Source organism: Rhinolophus sinicus, chromosome 8 (assembly GCF_057876585.1).
Source record: "Rhinolophus sinicus isolate RSI-liver-muscle chromosome 8, RSI-T2T, whole genome shotgun sequence".
Taxonomy (NCBI): Eukaryota; Metazoa; Chordata; class Mammalia; order Chiroptera; family Rhinolophidae; genus Rhinolophus; species Rhinolophus sinicus.
Window position 1 is genome coordinate 52,719,414 of NC_142508.1, and position 19,145 is coordinate 52,738,558.

At 39.7% G+C, this 19,145-nt stretch overlaps 1 protein-coding gene across 2 annotated transcripts in view; it reads right to left on the reverse strand.

The window, feature by feature from the left end:
• The window catches only part of USP10 (ubiquitin specific peptidase 10), a 62,968-nt gene that overhangs the window by 29,941 nt on the left and 13,882 nt on the right, over nt 1-19,145 (reverse strand). The window contains exons 2-4 of one of the 2 annotated variants that reach the window (XM_074314495.2): nt 9,122-9,190; nt 2,425-2,485; nt 1,943-2,150 (exon numbers count right to left, since the gene is read on the reverse strand). In XM_074314495.2, the coding sequence (XP_074170596.1) occupies nt 1,943-2,117 (175 nt within the window). In that variant the 5' untranslated portion in view covers nt 2,118-2,150; nt 2,425-2,485; nt 9,122-9,190. The remainder of the gene's footprint in view (nt 1-1,942; nt 2,151-2,424; nt 2,486-9,121; nt 9,191-19,145) is intronic. The other variant, XM_019747122.3, reaches the window with a different exon arrangement.

Sequence of the window (19,145 nt, forward strand, 5' to 3'; positions counted from 1 at the left end):
ACACAAAACAAAATAATCAGTTTTGATCAGAAGCTACAGAAAGGTCAGTGGAACTGGCAGGGTAACGGATTAGGAGGTGGGGAAGCAGGGGGACAGGCTATTTCAAGCTTTGGGAACTGACTGAAACAGGCAGAGGTATAAAAAAGCATGGTATGATAAGGCGCCCCTGCAAAGCGCTGGCTGTAGTTGACTGTGGTGGGAGACAGAATAAATCACTGTAAATCATTAATCCAAACACATACTGAGGGTTTATAACATTCCAGATACTATGCAGCTGCTAAACACACAGAAAAGAATTATGGTCCCTGCCATCCACAGTTGAACTCAGTCTAGAGAGGAGTGTCAGGGAGAAAAAAATGTTCCTTCTATCCTTCTCGGTTCTTCAGCTGCTCTAAGTAGTAAATTGACAGGTTAATAGAAAAATCAAGTTTAATTTCTTATGTACAGAGGTCTCACAGATATGGGACCTAAAAAGAAAATGACCAAAGCAGGCAGCTTTTACACTTTTTAGATAAAGAAATGACAAATTTGTGAAGGGCTGACAAGATAAAGAATCTCAGGCTTAGGTACTAACCAGTGAAGAAACTACACAAGACTTTGTTTCCACAGCCTTCTCAGCCCTGAACCTCCTATCTCTGGTGCAGGGAGGGTACCTTTCCTCTTTGTGCAGGGAGGGTACCTTTCACATGGGAGATTTACTTCCAGCTTTCAGAGGGACAGAGAGGAGGGTCAGAATGCCCTTGCACCAGTTCTTTCTCAAGTAACTTAATTGAAAATAACCAATATTCCAAAATGGCGTATTTGGGGGTAGCAAATTTTGCTCCCCTACAGCAGGCATTTTGTACAGGGGGCTTTACTGTGCAGCAGGATAGGCACTACTAAAAGAACTAAAAGCAACAGAAACACAAGACAACAGAAAAGGCCACAGAGAAAAGGGGCCTCTAAGCTGGCCTGTCACTAACAGTGCAATCAGGTGACCCGGTTCCAGCTGTGTTTTCAGAATAAGTGATGAACTTGTGGGAAGAGAGCAGGGAACGGAGAAAAAGAGCCAAGGAGCAGTAGCTGAACAGGGATGAGAGCCTGGAAGGAGGGGCTGTGGCAGGAGAAAGGAAGGAGAATATGGATTAGAGGTGGGTAGACTCAGAACCTTGAGGGGTTGCAGGCTGGGAGCTAACTTCACAAAGCCTCCCATCTCCTGCCTCTGCCACTCACTGGGAGGATGGTGGGCAACTGACTGAACTGAAAAGAAAGGTACAGTGTGAATGGGAAAATAATGAAACATGTTTAAACACTGAGTAAACATCTACAGCATGCTTACTATGTGCCAAGTGCATGGACACAGAGAAATCCACTGACTCCAATTTTAAAAAAGCTGCTCCAGAGGCTGGGCAGTGGGGCAAGGGCCTGGGGTCCCTTTAACTTCGTTTATTTTATTCTCATCCTAAGCCATCATTAGAATTGCTCTTTCCCTTATGAGCTCCGCCATCACTATTTCTTATAAAACTGTTAGCAATTTTAGATATAATCACTTTCTGATTTTACTATAGATAAAAAAAAAAAAGTTTGGATAGTCTTTTCAAAGTTTATATTTAAACCTAAATTATAATGAAAACCCCTTTCACCGGTCTGACCATGTTAACGAAACAGGGAGCCGAACCCCTGGCTCTCAAAGAAAGGGTCCAGCTTTCAGCTTCTCCAAGGCCAGCCAGGGCCTTTGACATGATCCAAACTGAAAAATGGTCTAGTCAGATTTGACTTGTGCAATGGGACCTTGTTGTTATTTAAACACCAGGCGCTTGAACAATACAACATCGCTGCATCTCAATAAGCACCATCTCCAGTAATCAGCTCAGTGTCTGTGACAAGAGACCCCCCCACAAAAAAACAAAACAAAACAAAACAAAAAACAAACACAAAAACAGACTAGGAGGTGAGAGGTTACCTGAATTCCCAAGAGCATTAGCGACAGACAGGGATATAAACGAAAACTGCAGGAACAACAGCTTCAAACTGCCACTGAGGGGTGGTGCCAAGGGCACATGCTCAGAGACGCACCAGTTCGGGGCCCAGCAGCCTCCGCAACCAGACTGAGGCTTCAGAACTCTGACAAAGAGCATCGGCTATAAAGAACATACCTGTTCCACTGAGAACTGTTAAGAAAAAAATAGAACTGAACAACTATTTCCTTAACTAAACCTTCAACGCCTGACACTCTGAAGCACAGACTACACTTTAATTCAATAGTCAAAGTGGTTCAGTGATGAAAGCTGCTATAGTTTAGAACAAAAACATCTAGCCGTACGGGAATGTTTATTCACAAAGTATGAACAAACCGGAAAACACCGTTTCCGGCTAGCCTGCCCACCCAGCACAAATGGCCAGAATTCAGCTCAGGGAGACGAAGCAGAGAACTAGCTTACTTACCATCAGATAGTTCATCTGGAGCTTGTGCACCACACAGAACTGTTCCGTTGTATGGAGGAAGCTGCACGGGGAACCGGAAAACAAGTTTTAATCCAACAAAATGTTAAAACCTGATATATACTAATTTATTAAAGCAACACTTCGTTAAAACTCTATCCATACAACTTCTCATGATGTCATTTTTTACCAAAATAATACATGGACAGACAGTAAAATTAAATCATCTTCATTTAAGCAAAAAATACCATACGAATGCTTTTAAATATCTATTATTATTAACCAGATCCAAAAATGAAGCAAAAAATACAAACGGACTCCACTGGACATGGAAATCAACTACAATAAAATACTTACGGTAGATCCTTCATGTCACAGACTGTTAGTGACTGCCCATAAACCCCACAGCCACCTGTCTTTGTCCACAAGCAACGATCACTCTCAGGGACCATCTGCACCACGTGCACTAGCTCCGCAAGTCCGCACAGCCATCGGAGGCTAGGACTGGGCCCAGGCACGGGCAGCGAGCAAAGAAAGCCCCAGGAGAAGGACAAGTCTGGGGATCGTGGCTCCCTTTTGAACACAGTGCCTTCAAAAACATTCCTTGTTTGGAAGAGAGCAAGCAAAATGGCAACTGTTTGACCTCTTTGCAAAAAGCAGGAAGGTACTATTACGAATATACCAAAGTTTTCTCCTTCCTAGCTATTCCATAAAATCTAAGAGTTGAAAATGGTTTGAATGGACGTGTTTGAGATGAGAGAGTTTAGCATGGGAAAGGGTACGACGGTAAGTGAATGAATACTTGCTACCCAAAGTCAGAACAAAAGAACAAAACAATGACATCCTCACACAGCATGTTTCAAACTCTCAGTACAATGGCCCCGGTGCCTGCAGGAGGTCCCACAGTCTGAAATGTTCAGAGGTACCCATGAGGTTCTCATGCCCACTACTGTAGAGAACTACGGCTTAAGTGGTTTCCTCAGCTGATATCTCCAATTGACTCTTAGCAAGGCAATTCAATAATCACAGAGATAAAAGCTTATCTCTCCAAGTTACCAAGTAGAATCTCTCCCCAGAGAATTATAACAAATAAGCAGCTAAGAAAATGCAGTGCTGTTCAATACGAACTGTACATTTTCAGGCCTTGAGAGCTGCACATATTTCCACCACGCGGGGGCACCCGAGTACTTATCATATTGACACAAAAGGAGAAAGCATTCTGTGTGCCAAGATAGGCTACATCTGGCCTTGCACCTGAAGTGCAAAGACCGTTCCACAAACCATTCCAACAGTCATACCAGGTGCTCCCGCACTGACCACTGGCACAAACTACGGAGCAGAAAGGAGCATCTGAGGAAGCCACAAATCAGGTCGCTGTCCCTCTGCAGTCACGAAAGAAGTTCAGCAAACTCCCCCATACAGAATACCTTCTCTTTTTCCATCAACGACACGGTGGTGCCCCCTGGTGATGGAAAGCTACACAGTTGTAAGGCACTGAAAGTGTATTGGTGTGTTTTTTTTAATTTCCCTTGATTTACACAAAATCTAGTAAGTGGTAGAAGCAGGATCTGTAAGCAGACCACCCAGCACACTCGGGGGCGATCGATACTGCCATTTTCTGTTAGTGGGTTTAAATATTTTTGATATAATAGTCTAGTAAAGGCATAATTGTGGGAATTGCTGAACGCTGGAATGAGTTCTGGCCCAGACGAAATACGTGCGCGCGTGTGTGCGCACATTTCTTTTTTACTCTAGAGACATATGGCACCTTTAATTCAACAAAATCTCCACCGCTCATAAGATACCAGTTAGTCTATGGCATAATAAATATACAGCAGAATAAATTATAAGAATTGTTCAGTTTCCTCTTTCTACAGCTACTTATAAGAATACAAAATTTAAAAACCAAAGCAAAAACATAAAATCTCTCATACAAATGTGAACTAAGCAATGTAAAATAACTGAAATCAAGTCATATTAGATACAAGTCAAATCACGTTAGTAGTTTGAAATAGTGCTTACAGTCTTGTGAAAACAAGACTTGGGTCCTTCGATAACGTAATGTTTTAAAACCTTTTTGGGGTTGCCGCCATTGGCTCTGCTCTCTGTCCGAAAAACCCTCACAAACCCTGAATCTCTCCTCTGAAATCTCTTAAGACACCAAACCACTCAGAATAACTGTCTTGATCACTCCACACACGTGTGGGCGTGCCCCTACCTACAGCCTGTACTATGCTGCCTGGGCTTGTTATTTGGTAGCTAGTTGACTTGTATGTGTTGCCTCTAATGTTGAGTATGGGAAATTTCAGGAACAATTAGCACTCTCTCCCTATTTTTGAACACCAATAACAGGATTATGACTGGTGTTCAAAACACAGTTATTCGTAAGTTGAGACTGTACTTTTTCCAGTTGGAGAAATTCATTTTTAAATCACCCTGGCTTCTAAACTAGAGCACAGCTTTAGAAAAGGTATCAGTTACCTTTAAAAACTGGATATAGGCATGCCTTGTTTTATTGCACTTCACTTTATTGCACTTCAGATATTGCGAAAATGCATCAACATTGAGGCCAGATCTTCCACCAGCAAAAAGATTATTGCTCACTGAAAGTTCAGATAATAGTTAGCATTCTTTAGCAATAAAGCAGGTTTTTTTGATCAATCGTAATGGTTTTATTATTTTTTTTATTAAAGCTTATTGGGGTGACAATTGTTAGTAAAATTACATAGATTTCAGGTATACAGCAATAAAGTATTTTTTAATTAAGGTATGTACTGTTTATACACATAATACTACCACACACTTAACAGACTAGTGTAAACTAACTTTTATATGCACTGGGAAACCAAAACCTTCGTGTGACTCGCTTTAATGCAATATTTGCTTTATTGCAGTGGGTCTGGAACCGAACCCGCAGTATCTCCAAGGTGTGCGTGTACTAACATTTAAGATCTCATCGGCTGAATTTGTTTCTTCTGATTCTGTTAAACTTCTGACCGCCCTATCTTGCTAGTAGCAAGCTTTCAAACAAGCAAACTAGAAGAGAGGCAAAATAACTCCCAGTTGACAGGAATGATGCTTTTGTAGAAAGGCTGTTTTTACATTTGAACACCCTACCATTTCTCAAATTTTATTTTGTTTTAGTTCTTGCCCCCAAGTAGAGAAAAGAATGCCTTATCAAGTTCCTAACAGCCAAAAAGTATATGAGGGATAGGGCTGGATTCTAATTTATGCCACATGGTAGAAACTGTGCATGTAGGAGGTACAATTATTTTACCTATGACATAAAAGTCCAAACAATTATGTGGTGGAAGTGAGATAAGATCACTCACCCACCCACTGATCCAACCATGCCTCACCCCATTAAACTGTCCATGCCCTATATATTATTATAATCCACACCCCTGAACTGTAATAATTACATACTGAGAACGATAACTGCTAATTACCTTATATTTCCTTTTTGCGAGTTATTGGACCACATGTGATTTTGATCGACAACACACTTGTCATGTCCTCCCCCCAAACTCAATGCATGCTCAGTGCATGCTCAGACAGGCCCAGACACACCAAGATTTCTGGCTATAACTCATTTTGATGAGACACAGCCATTATTTCTGCAAATAAAAAGTCTCACACAACTTTCCCATTGGCATCCATCAAAGTCTACTAACATTTGTTACACACCAAGTATCACACCACACATTGATGATTTCCCAACACTTCTCTGAGGCAAATAAGCATTCTCCATTTTCAAATTTTTTTCTGAAAAAGGCATAATGAGACGGAGGAAATTGTCCAAGACTGCTGAGCCTGTTTAAGTGGCAGAGTGACAAAGGAAGCAAGCTCTTCAGACTTGAAATACAGTACATTTTCCACTTTCATATCACAGGAAAATGCATGTTTTTATTCTGACACTTGCAAACAGGCACTCAAAAACCCACAAATATGCACACACCTGAGAAAAGCTTTTATAAAGTACAGAAGTTGAGCTTTATCATTTCTTAAAATCTTAGTCGCAAAGAGCAATTAGATTGTGGTGTTCTGGCAAGTACCATCATATTTTACTGTGATTTAAAGACAGAAATTATTTAAAACTTGAATAATTAGTATACTATATAGAGTAGAACATCAATTAACACTCATGCTTGGGGAATATGGGATCTGATTCTGTTTTTCCTAATTAACCGTTTTCTTATCAGAAAACACTAAACTTCAATCCTTATTTTATAGAATTCTAAAATGCAGATATATTTTATTGCCTTAGGAAATACAATATATAATTTAACTTTCACTATGTCTTGGGTCATATCCTTAGATTCCTTAAATCGTAACTGTTCACATCAATGAACCCAAGGGATGGACATGGCACTGAATTTATTCATTTTCTAAAATGAAACCTGATATAAGCTTTATTTTCTTTTTTCTAAAGTAAAAGAGAACAAATAACAAGCACAGATGTTCCTCTTCATCTGTATAGCTTAAATAATGCTTTCAATATGTTCTCATTTGATCCCACCTCCATAACTCTAAAACTTTTTTAGAATCCAAGAAGCCAAGGTGAAAAATAAAAGACAAGCCAAGGTCACATGTGACCCAGCTAGACCCCAATCCTGGCTTTTTGACTCCTATTCTAAGTAATTACCTTATCCGACTCCATTTTACCAAATAAAACAATTCCATACATTAATTTTTAATATGCATGCAAACATATAACTGTATTATATATATTTACAAAGGGATCTAAAAGCCTAGTTAGGTTTCATTAAAAGTTAACTAAGATTTTATCTGATATACTGGATACTTCTCCCATTCTTCCTTTTCAATGCAATTTCAACAGTATTTACATTTAAAATATAAATCTAAAAAAATGTTCCAGGTTAAGTTTTTATTAAACTAAAACAGAAACCATTACTCACACAAAGAATGAACATAAAAGAAGGCTTGAATGAATAGAGAAATATACCACAACCGTGGTTAGGAAAACTATCATAAAGATGTTAATTCTTCTACAAATTAATCCATCATTTTAACACAACTCCAACTGAATTTTCAATAGGATTTTTCATGTAACTTGATGTGCTGATCATGAATTCCTACGGAAGAGTTGAGAATGAAGGAAAGCCAAAACAATCTGTAAGTATAAGAAGAAGGTGTGTGCCCTGCTGGAAGACTGTCTATAAAGTCGCAGCAATTAAAATGTGTGGTACTGATACAGAGATAAAGCAAAAGGTCCACAGAACAAGGGACCCAGAATCAACCAAGCATATAGAGAGATGTGTCCCCTGACAGGATGGTGCTACACCTAAGAGCCAAGTTCTCAGTAAATGGTGTAGAAAGGGCCATGTTCTACTGCCATGGAGGAGGGGTTAGTAGATCCCCACCTCACACATATACAAAAATCAATACCTCAATTTCAGTTGTATTACATACTAAAGTGAAAACAAAAACCTTAAGACTTTTAAAAGAAAACAAATGTCTTTCTTACCTTAGAGAAGGGAAGAAGTTCTTAAAGATATTTTTTAAAAAACCAAAAATCCACAAACCATGGGGAAATAAGTGAATACATTTGACATTAAAGTAAAAAATACACTCCCGTTACCCAGCAAAAAATGAAAAGTGCATCATATACAAAGTTTAAAAGCCCTCATGCTAGGAAAAGATACCTGTAATACGCAAAACCAAAGATTATTAATCCTATAAATCAGTAAGAGACAAACCACTTGATAAAAAATATGAACAAGATACGTATAGAGATCCAGTGATTCACAGAAGTGGAAATCTGTATCGCCAGTGGGCATATGAAAATAATGAAACAGGGCTCAACTGTTTGTAATCTGGGAAATGTAAATTAAAACAATGAGAATATATTTATAACCCAGCAGATTAACAAAAATTTTAAGTATGCCTATACTGAGAATTAGCAAGTTTTTTAACGAGATAGAGAAAAATCTCATGCATTGCTGATGAGAATGCAGACTGTCAAAACCACTTAGAAAGCAGGTTAGCAGTCGCTAGTAAAACTAAACATGTTTATTCCTTGCACAACCCAGCAGTTCCATTCCTAGCACATATCCTGGAGAAACCCAGAGAAACATGAGACAAATGTGTTTATCCCAACATTTTTACAATCATGGAAGAACTAATTAAAGACCTAAATGGTCCTCAATAGAAAAAAAGGTAAATAAATTGTGGTGTGTTCAATTAATGGTATTTAGCAATTAAAATCAAAGAACAAGAACAAAATATATTAGTATAGATAAATCTAAAGAACATGTTAGTTTAAAATAAACTAGAAATGATTAATATAGTATGAAACCTTTATGTGACATTTTAAACCATATAAAACAATGCAATGTACTATCTGTTGATACACACATATGTAGTAAAAGGTGAAAACCAGTCAGAAAACAATACTTACCAATTTCAGCAGTGTCGTTATTTCTGGGGAAGGAGGGAAATAAGATGGGAGAGGGGTAGAATGGAGGCTTCAACTATATCTGTAATGCTTTGCTATTTATAAATATAGCAAAATGTCAATATTAGTCAAATCTGGTTGGAGGATTCAGGCATTTCTCACACTAGTCTCTGCACTTTTCTGTACATGGGAATTCCTTATCAAAAAGCATAAATTAAAAAATAAAACATAACCACTAATTATATCTACACATATACTCAATAAAACAAAGTTTTGTCTTACCTCAACTGAAGAGCGAGGAGTCACAAAGAACTGATTGAATTCATCAGGGCTAAAATCTCCAAAAATATACTGAAAAAAAGAGAATCACTGATCACATAAAATACACAAATTTTATACCTTCAGAAAAAATGCTGTACGTTAAAACAACCCAATGAAATATTTGGGCCAGAATCCCCAAGACCCTTTCTCAATTAAACAAATCAAAGATCTGCAAAGTGATATTATTAGGTGTAGTATTTTCTGATTACAAGTAAAGAAAAATACTACTTAGCCTTTTCTACAAATTGTCAAAGAACACTGAAATGGTTTGGATACAACTCATCAAAAGTTTATTTTGAAACCGGTCAAATTTGTACACCAAACTTGTAAGCAGAATCCTGTTTGCAGGAGAAATTTTTTTGATTCACAAGCATTTCCAGTTGCTCCATTTACCTTTCTGCTGACTCATGTCACTACCTCCATTTCAGTTTTCTCTACCATACATACTAAAGAAAAGCAGACAGCGTGGTTCAAATGGGAAGATAGGGAAATCCAAAGGAAAATGTTAATGATCCTCATGAATGATCTTTAAAAATATGTATGTAATTTTGTATCTCAAAAATGTACTGAAACAGGGCCGGCCCGATGGCTCAGGCAGTTGGAGCTCTGTGCTCCTAACTACGAAGGCTGCCGGTCCGATTCCCACATGGGCCAGTGGGCTCTCAACCACAAGGTTGCCGGTTCAACTCCTTGAGTCCCCCAAGGGATGGTGGGCTCCGCCCCCTGCAACTAAGGTCGAACACAGCACCTTGAGCTGAGCTGCCTCCCAGATGGCCCAGTTGGTTGGAGCGCATCCTCTCAACCACAAGATTGCCAGTTCGATTCCTCGAGTCCCGCAAAGGATGGTGGGCAGTGCCCCCTGCAACTAGCAATGGCAACTGGACCTGGAGCTGAGCTGCGCCCTCCACAACTAAGACTGAAAGGACAACTTGACTTGGAAAAAAGTCCTGGAAGTACACACTGTTCCCCAATAAAAATCCTGTTCCCCTTCCCCCAAAAAAATCTTTAAAGAAAAAATGTATTGAAACATTATGTACAGATAAATATATTATTTGATAGACACAAACCTAGTTGGGAACTTTCATTTCGTAGAATTCTAAATGCGACTTTCTGGAAAAACAACTGGTTAAACTGCAAGGAAGCAAGTTTGACAAGTGTCTGGCAGTTCATATTCTCCCTGGAGCTTCAAGAAACAAGTCACTGACAAGAATCAGTATGATTAGATTTCTGCAAAGGCGAATCACTCGCTAATTATTCATTCATTTGATAATTATGTAGCACCTACTAAGTGCTATGCGGGATGACTGGTACTGGGGATAAAAATGGTTAAGCAGATATGTGACTCCTCTGCTTTAAAGGAAGGTGACAGTCTAGTAACTTGCAGGGAAATTTGCAAGCCTGTGATTCGAAAATAACCAGTAACTAAATATTATATATTGTACATTATCCACTATTGTTATAAATGTAGGTAAATGGCAACTAACTCTCACAACCTTTGATAAGAATGCACCAATATTTTGGAGGGAAACATTTCTGGAGGACTCTTTTGCAGTAGCTACCAAAACTGTAAATATATATTAAAAACAAAAACATCTTCATGTAATTATTTACATATACTGGCAAAAGTCCACAAAGAAACTGTGCATTGAAAGTGATGGAGTCCCAAAACAATTTAGAAATGGTTTTCTGAAATACTTTCATTGTGAGCTTAGTGAGCTCTGACCGCATCATCTTCAACATTGGGTAAAAGCCTATGCCAGTTTCACTCAGGCACCATACCAAGCAATGAACGGGAAAGGTATTTTAAGTGAAAAGGAAGCAGAAGAAAAGGTGGAAGTGGGATGTATGTGAAGAACAGAGATCTTTAAGTCTAGATACAATACCTCAAAATTTACTCAGGATAAAAGGAAAACATAGCCACAGATTGGGAAGAAATATTCCTGACAGTACCAAACGCAGGTGAGGCTGTGGAGCAACTGGAACTCCCCACATGGCTGACGGATGCAGATTTACAGTCACTTTAGAAATGAGTTTGGCAGTTTCTTACAAAGTGACTTACCATAGGACCCAAGCAACCTCACTCCTAGGTTCTTACCCAAGAGATATGAAGACCTATGTCCAAAAATAAAAGTATGCTGATGCTTACAGCAGCTCTATTCGCAATCACCAAAAGCGAGAAACAACCCAAATGTCCATCACCAGATGAATGTGGTACATCTCTACAATGAAATTCTACTCAATGACTCTCAAAAGCATCATGCTAAGTGAGAGTCCAACGTAAAAGGCCACGTGTTACATGATTGCACTGATACAATATTGTAGGGCAAAAGTACACAGACAGAAAACAGGTCAGTGGTTGTCAAGATCTGGGGACGGACTGATTACAAAGAGGCACAAGGGAACTTTTGGGGTAGATGGAAATATTCCCAGGGGAAGCCTGGGGGAGAAACAGTGACCTTCCCAGCTGCCAAGGAAACACACAGCCATTAAAATACTAATGATTTCAATCCTCATATGAATGAACACCAAAGAATCACAAAAGAAGTGAGGAGTAATCAACAAGCAACAGAGAATTACTATTTAAAATGAAGGGGGAATGAGTAAACACAGCAAACACAGGAAACAGAAGAGAACTTTCAAAAATTCTAATCTGTATCCTTAAAGAGATTCTGACAGATAAAAAAAGCCGACTGCATTTTTGGAAAAAAAAAAAAAAAGGCCTATTAGAAAATAAGAAGTGTTCAGAAAATTACTGAATTTAAATTACTAAATTTAAAAACTCAACTAAGAATCACCAAACTGGAATCACATTGTTTTAATATAAATAGTAGAAATACTGTCGTAAAAGATCTCCATTTTATCTTATTAATGACAAGAACCTTGTGTATTTTAATTCAGAATGTGGGGAGACATACAAGGATGAGACCCAAAATGTTCCACAGGATTGTTAGGTTATTTTCTGCAGGCAAATTTTCTTCCTGGAAAACTGAAAATGAAGTAATAATGAAATACTCTTTAAATCACACTTCTAATACTTCTAATCATACTTTCATATTTGAGTTCATATACAGTCTTAAGTCTTTTTAAAAGAGCTATCTTATTAATCCAGTAAGAGAATTAAAATTCCAAACGGTTTAATAAAATCCTGTCAGTGAAAAAGGAGAGAGGAGGAATGGTAGCCCCAAGCTACTAACACACACAAGCATTCCCGCACTAGTTAGCTGGGGGTGACCTCATGGCCAACAGTCAGAAAGCTTAGAAAGGTTCCAGGGAAAAGACTTCTTTTCTATTATTTTCAATTTCACTATTTTTACTTAATTCTTTTTTTTTAGTATCATTTGAAAAAGTTTGCTACAGGTTTTAAATTTCCTTTTATTACATCTTCATGTCAATAACTTCTCCACAGATACACACCTTCAATCTCATTAAAAATTCACTGCGAGAAAAATGAGGAAGCGCTTCATGTAGGGATATGGAGAAATCTCCAAGATACTGTTAAATGATGAAAATATGTTGGGGGTAAAAAAGGGAGGAAACCAGAAATACCTATTTGTGTTTTCATACGGAGATACTGGAAAGGGAACCAAGAAGGGAACGTAATCGTTAGCGAGCCCAGTGAAGGTAGTGGAGCAGGGAGTGAGACTTAGTGTGTATCTTTTCAGAGTTTTCAGTTCTGAACCATACAAATATCTTCTCTATTCAAAAAAATTAATTGTAAAAAGTCAATGTAAACAACAGAAATCACTGTACAACTATTCAAATACACCCATCTGGCAAAGAAGTTGTAAGTTTGCACCTGTGTTAGTTCCCAGAGCTCACTAACAAAAGATTAGGACTTGATGAAAACATTTCATCCAAAAAGGCCCCATAAGCAACCACTAAGTGCCAACTATGCCATGCTAACATACCTGACAACCGGCTGGGCAGAGCTGTTTTGAACTCCAACTCAATTTCCTTAACTGGTTCACGTGTATCAATAAACAACTCCATCAAAATACACATGAATCACGTCCTCTTGCCATAATCAGATTTTCGATCCTTAATGCACAAGTTTCTGAAAGTGAGCAGTTATACTTCACCAATATAAAAAATAGTCATTTCAATTTTATGACTGAGATGGGGGGGGGGGGTTTGCTAAGAAGCTGGTACCAACAATTAAGGAGGATTTCTCCAGTGTGTTCACCACCCTAAGGCGTTCTGATTAGGGTTCCTATTCCCTGTAGAATGAGTATTCCCCACAGGCTCATGGAAGAAATGGGGGGAGGGGGAATGTTCCTTGCAGCATTATTTTTGCAACTTTCATAAATTTGAAATCATTTCCAAATGGTTTTTTTAAAAAAAACTAAAGCTGAAAACAGTTGTGAGGAAAACCTTTACCCCTCTCTTTATGTAAGCGTGAAACATTCTCCTTCCTCTGGAGGACTAATAAATATATTTTAAAGTCAATTTTTAGGGAAAAAACATTGTGTTTGGGTTAAAAAAAAAAAGGAAAATGATCCTGCGCCTGATTTCCTAGGATTTATAATCTAGTGGTGAAGAAAATGCCACTGAGCACATGAATTAGTTTGTCCTGTGAGAGCAGTGAGATAAAACAGGACAATTAAGTCTGCACCTGAGACTTGCATTCTATTCCCTCTTGTATTCCCAGAGCCTGAGGCAGGGCCTCGCACATCCAGACGCCCAATAACCGAGTGCTGCCAGGATAAAACAAAAGAAGGTGGCTGAAGACCCTGTCGTACCTCCTTGCACAACTGTTTACGCAAATATTTATTACATATTGTTGTTAATCACGCTACTCTTGTAATAGCTTATCAGGTACTGTAGGGCAAGCTGGAAATTCCCCAAGGTGTTAAGCAAGCCCATCAGTTAGATGAGTAAGGAAGTCAAGAAAGCTACATCAAGTGCTCCCTTCCCAACTGCCCCGCAGCTCACAGGAAAGGCCTGCGGTCAGGGGGACACACCACAAGGCCTTCCAGCCTCTCCATTCCCCATAAGGAAGTGAGCCTGGGAGGAACAAAGCTCAGCTTCCCCTCATTTCCAGCTGACCCCGGCTCAGGCTTTCAGGGCTCCCACTGTTCTCGTGTTTGGTTCTTTCCTGATCCTTTCTAGGGAGGGCATGATACAAGAAACACGTCAGGAATAAGGGGATGGAAACACAGGATGGAAACAAGACACCTCACGGAAGCAAAGTGTAGCTGCTCTGGGCTTCATCTTCTGCAGATCGGAGGCTCGGAGGCCAGAGTGCCAGCGGGCCCACGTCTGTAAAGCCTGGGGAAGGGGCTGGCCAACACTGGAAATACCAGTGTTCGTGCTAATGGGGACACAAAGACGCAACTGCAGCCAAGGAAGGTGAGGAGAAGGAGAGATGTTTCCTGTTCCCCGGCACCACCTACAGTTAGTTCTCCACAGATCTAAGGGTCACACCACTTGGCAGAAAGCAGAAATGGAGGGCTACCACTAGAGCATGGCACCAGGGGGCGCTGGAGCACAGCACCATGAGCCTTCAGTCAAGCTTCCAAATCTGCATCTCTGGAAACACAAGTATGCAGGGTGTCATCAAATCAAAGTTCTCTGCCTTCAAAAGGACTCATGGAAATGGGAGATCAGCCTCTGAGGTAAAAATTAAGATACAAAGGCAATGATCAATACACACCTTGCTGCGTGTGCATCGTACTTCACAGGTTCCAAGGCCAGTCGGACAAGTGTGACCCCAGCTCCAGGGTGTTAACACCGCCTGTGTTCAGACCCAAAGAAGCCTCACAGGGTGACATGAAACCAAGTCACAGTTAAGAAGAAGCTGAGGAGAAATCCGAAGTCTTCTCCTTCCTGGTTTCCCACCCCAAGGAAACTGAATTTGGGAGATATGAGGAAACATTAAGGACTAATAAACTATTTCAAGTAATTTTGTCTAAAACGAGGGGATGCTGGACTAGAAAACCTCCGAAGTTCTTCCCAGTTCCAAAACGACCTCGTGGATGGAACACGGAGTAAGAAACACGGGTTTGGAAATGTTCTCAGACTAACACGGGCTACCACATGGCTGAGCCCTGAAAGCATCATGCTGCTCAGGGGCCACATGTTGTATGATGCCATGTCCTGAAGAGGCAAATCACCTAGAGACGGAAAGTAGACTCTGGATGCCAGGGGTTGGGGGGAGGGGTAAATGGGGAAGTCACTGCTAACAGGATGGGGTTTTTGGAGTTCTAAAATCTACGTGGTGACAACTTGGTGAATATACTAAAAACCACTGAAATACTTAAATAAATACTTATTTAAGTGGGTGAATTCTATGGTATATGAATTATACCTCAGTAAGTAAAAAAAATCAGGTCAATACTTGCATAAAAAGAAACACTTTAATTTCTTTACTAAATTGTATTGGTCACAGCCCAGTACTTGATGGACGCTGACATCTACTGAAAATCACAGCGCACTTTCCACTTCAGAAAATGGAGTGGGTGGTCTGGGGGCATCTGGGGACGACCCTGTTCAAACAGCCAATGTAAAGCAGGCATTTCACTGACTTAACTGTATGGACTGGGCACCCACCCACTACCCACAGTAAATCGTGCTCGCTCATGAGAATAAACTTCGCGTAAGACAAACTTAGGGTTCAGGCCACCACGACATGTAGTTTTGTCACAGTGCGTATGGACTGCAAGTCGCACATCAGTATTACACATGACAAAACCAGACAAAGGAAAAGAGCGAGGCAGAGAAAGGCTTGTTGTCAACTGACTTGGGTGGTAGCAGAATCCTGCTTTACTTCCCGAGGCAAAGAGGTCCTGAGAAACAAAGTGGACAAACTATGACGAAGCCACAGACAGTTTCCCTCCTTAGAATTCAAATGTCAAAATACCGCAATTTAGTGTCTAGTTTCATGCGGGTTGTGTATTTTATACTGACTATTAAAGTCCTATCAAAAAATATCCTCTCACCTTTCAAAATGGGAATTTTAATAGGTTGGCTATATTTACTTTAAGTGCTTTCATGGAGAGTCTGAGCTAAAACTAAATCTCCAAATTAGAAAAGATTCATTTAACAGAAAGCCACTTTTACCAACTTTTCAGTCCCATGTCTACAGTAAGTAGTTGCATTACACAATGGCAGTTAAATTTTAACTTGCTTTGCTCTAAACTAGTACTAAATAGGCAAGATAACACAGAGAGCCTGCATTATACAATAAATAACTTGCTATATAAAAATTTTATCATATGAAACAGAGTTGATAAATTAGGGAATGAATTCAGTGCACGTTATCTGGTATAGCCCTAGAAGAAGTTCAAGATTCCATCTATTTTCCTGTACATTACACCTGGGTGCTAATCAGGAGGGAGGGGAGGGGAGGGGAGGGGAGGGGAGGGGAGGGGAGGGGTAAAGGAGGGGCAAGGGGAAGGGAGGGGAAGGGAGGGGAGGGGAGGGGAGGGGAGGGGAGGGGAGGGGAGGGGAGGGGAGGGGAGGGGAGGGGAAGGGAAGGGAGGGGAGGGGAGGGGGGAGGGGAGGGAGAAAGCAAAATGCTGACTGTATGCTGAGGGACAATTTAAGTTTTGAGGGAGTCAAAAGTTATACTCAGATTTTTGATTATGCAAAGGTTGCTATCTCTTACCCCACATTGTTCAAGGGTCAACTAAGGTTCTCTCTTTGCTGGGGCCAGGGGTAAATGAGAAAGGACAGGCTGCAAGGGGGCACAGGGAAACTTCTGGGAGCTTTTAGGAGTGATGGAAATGGTGGAAATGGTATCTTGACTGGGGAGGTGATTACACAAATAAATATATTTGTTAAAACTCATCAAACTATTTACTTTAAATGGGTGAAATTCACTGCACATATATTATGCCTCCATAAAGTTTTTTCATTTATAAAAAAAAACCAAAAAAACAGGGACCAAGTTAAATTCATCTCTGTATCGCCAGGAGTTACAATGCAGTACTTGGCATATAGTAGGTGCTTAAAATAGCTTTGCTGAAAAAATAACTTCAGGAAGAGAAAACCCACTACAAATAAAATTCTAGGATAAGGAATGATAACCTTTGCATACTTCACAACAATCAATAGTTTAAACACCCAGGCATCAGTGGGCTGACAAAATTTTAACTTGACTGCTACGACTAGTTTTTAGTCTCCAGTTTTTAACTTCCATCCAGGAACACAATTTTCATTTCTAAACATAATCAAGATATAACATTTGTTAAATATAACATTTAAACATCATCAAGACAACTGAATTAAGCTTTACAGAAAACTTGAAAAGCATATCTATTTTGACCTAGAGAAAAATCATTCACAATTACCACATGGTCTGCCACACTAAAGAAAAATCAACTTTCAAAGTTTTAAATCTAGGGGGGAAAAAAAGGCAAAACAAACCATCGATATGACCAGAAAGTATTAGGGAAGGTCAACCTTTTAAAAATCCATTCCCCACCCCACTATCCCTGACCACCAAATAAGTTACCTCTGTCTAGTGGGAAGAGGGCATTCACCTGTCTTTCTTATCCCCCTCTTTTTTGTTTAAACTTACTTGAAAAAAAAAAGGCATTTCACTAAGAACTACCTATTTGTAGTCAGATTCACTTTTCTGTCAGAGATAGGACTTCTGCTCCTCTGGACAGAAAAGTTATTTCCTTTTAAGCTGATGCACAATGAAAGAAGTCTGACGAAACCAGGTACTGATGAGGATACAAAAGGGGAATTCTCAGGCACCGCTGGCTCCGATGCAAAACAATACAACTGCTTTGGAAAAGCCTGGCAGTTTCTTGTAAAATGAAACACATTTACATGTGACCCAACAATTCCCTTCTAGGTGTTTTACCCACAAACAACAAAAACGTGTACACAAAGACTGTACATGAATGTAGTCAACAGCTTCATTCATAACAGTCAAACACTGGAATGACAAATGTTCATCAAGAGGTGAAGAGATCAGCAAACTGTGGTACATCCTTATGACGGAATACTAGTCAGCACTGAAAAGGAAGGAATTCTTACACACAACACGCATGAATCTCAAAAATGTGATGTGATGCAAAGTGCAAGAAGCCAGGTAGAAGGGTCCACTCTGTGTAATTCCATATAAACGAAATTCCAGAAGAGGGAAACAGTCTAGAATGACAGAAAGCAGGTCAGTAATTGCCTCGGTCCAGGGGGAGATTCATGGCAAAGGAGCATGAGGGAACTTTTTGGGTAACGGAAACGCTCCATGTTTTGACTATGGTGGTAGTTACCTGGTATATGCATATTTTTGCCAAAACTCAAATGCAAACTAAAATGGTTACATTTATTGTATTAAATTATACCACAATATGGTTGATTTTTAAAAAGAAATATGCTCAATCAAATTAACTGATGAACATCTATAAATAAGGAGGATATAGGCAGTACTATAAAAACAGCTCTTGAGAGCCAAGGACCATAGTATTAATCTTACATAAGTAGAATTTTTAAGTACCCTGTATATGTAAACATCCACACTTTGGGATTTTTTTTTTTTTTAAGATTTCCTGTTCCTTGGTCCAAAGACTCTTACCAGTGGTACACAACACCACCTAAACTATTGTGCATATTTGTATTCTGCCCCGTTATCACTGTAAGGGTGCCCACCCTTCTTTAAGCCTCCCTGCCGTCATCAGTCACCATCAGATTGTGGGTGCCTGGCTCAGCCTTCACACCTGCCTGGATCCCCTGACCACCTACTCAAGCCCCACGCTACACACAGACAATTACTGCCAACAACGCTGAATCAAAACTCTAGTGTTTCATTAACCAGAGCGCTACATGGGCAAAAACTTGTAAGTGCATCTGTTCTACAGGATTTTTCACTTAATGAAATATGCTGGAAACAAACCAACAAAAGCGTGGCTACTGAAGGCCACCTCTCAGAAAGGAAAGTGCATCACTTAGAGCAGAGCTTCATGTTAAGACATTCAAAGAAAAAAGAAGTGTGACTACACAAACGATTTTCTTCTCATTTGCTGGTCATTGCCAA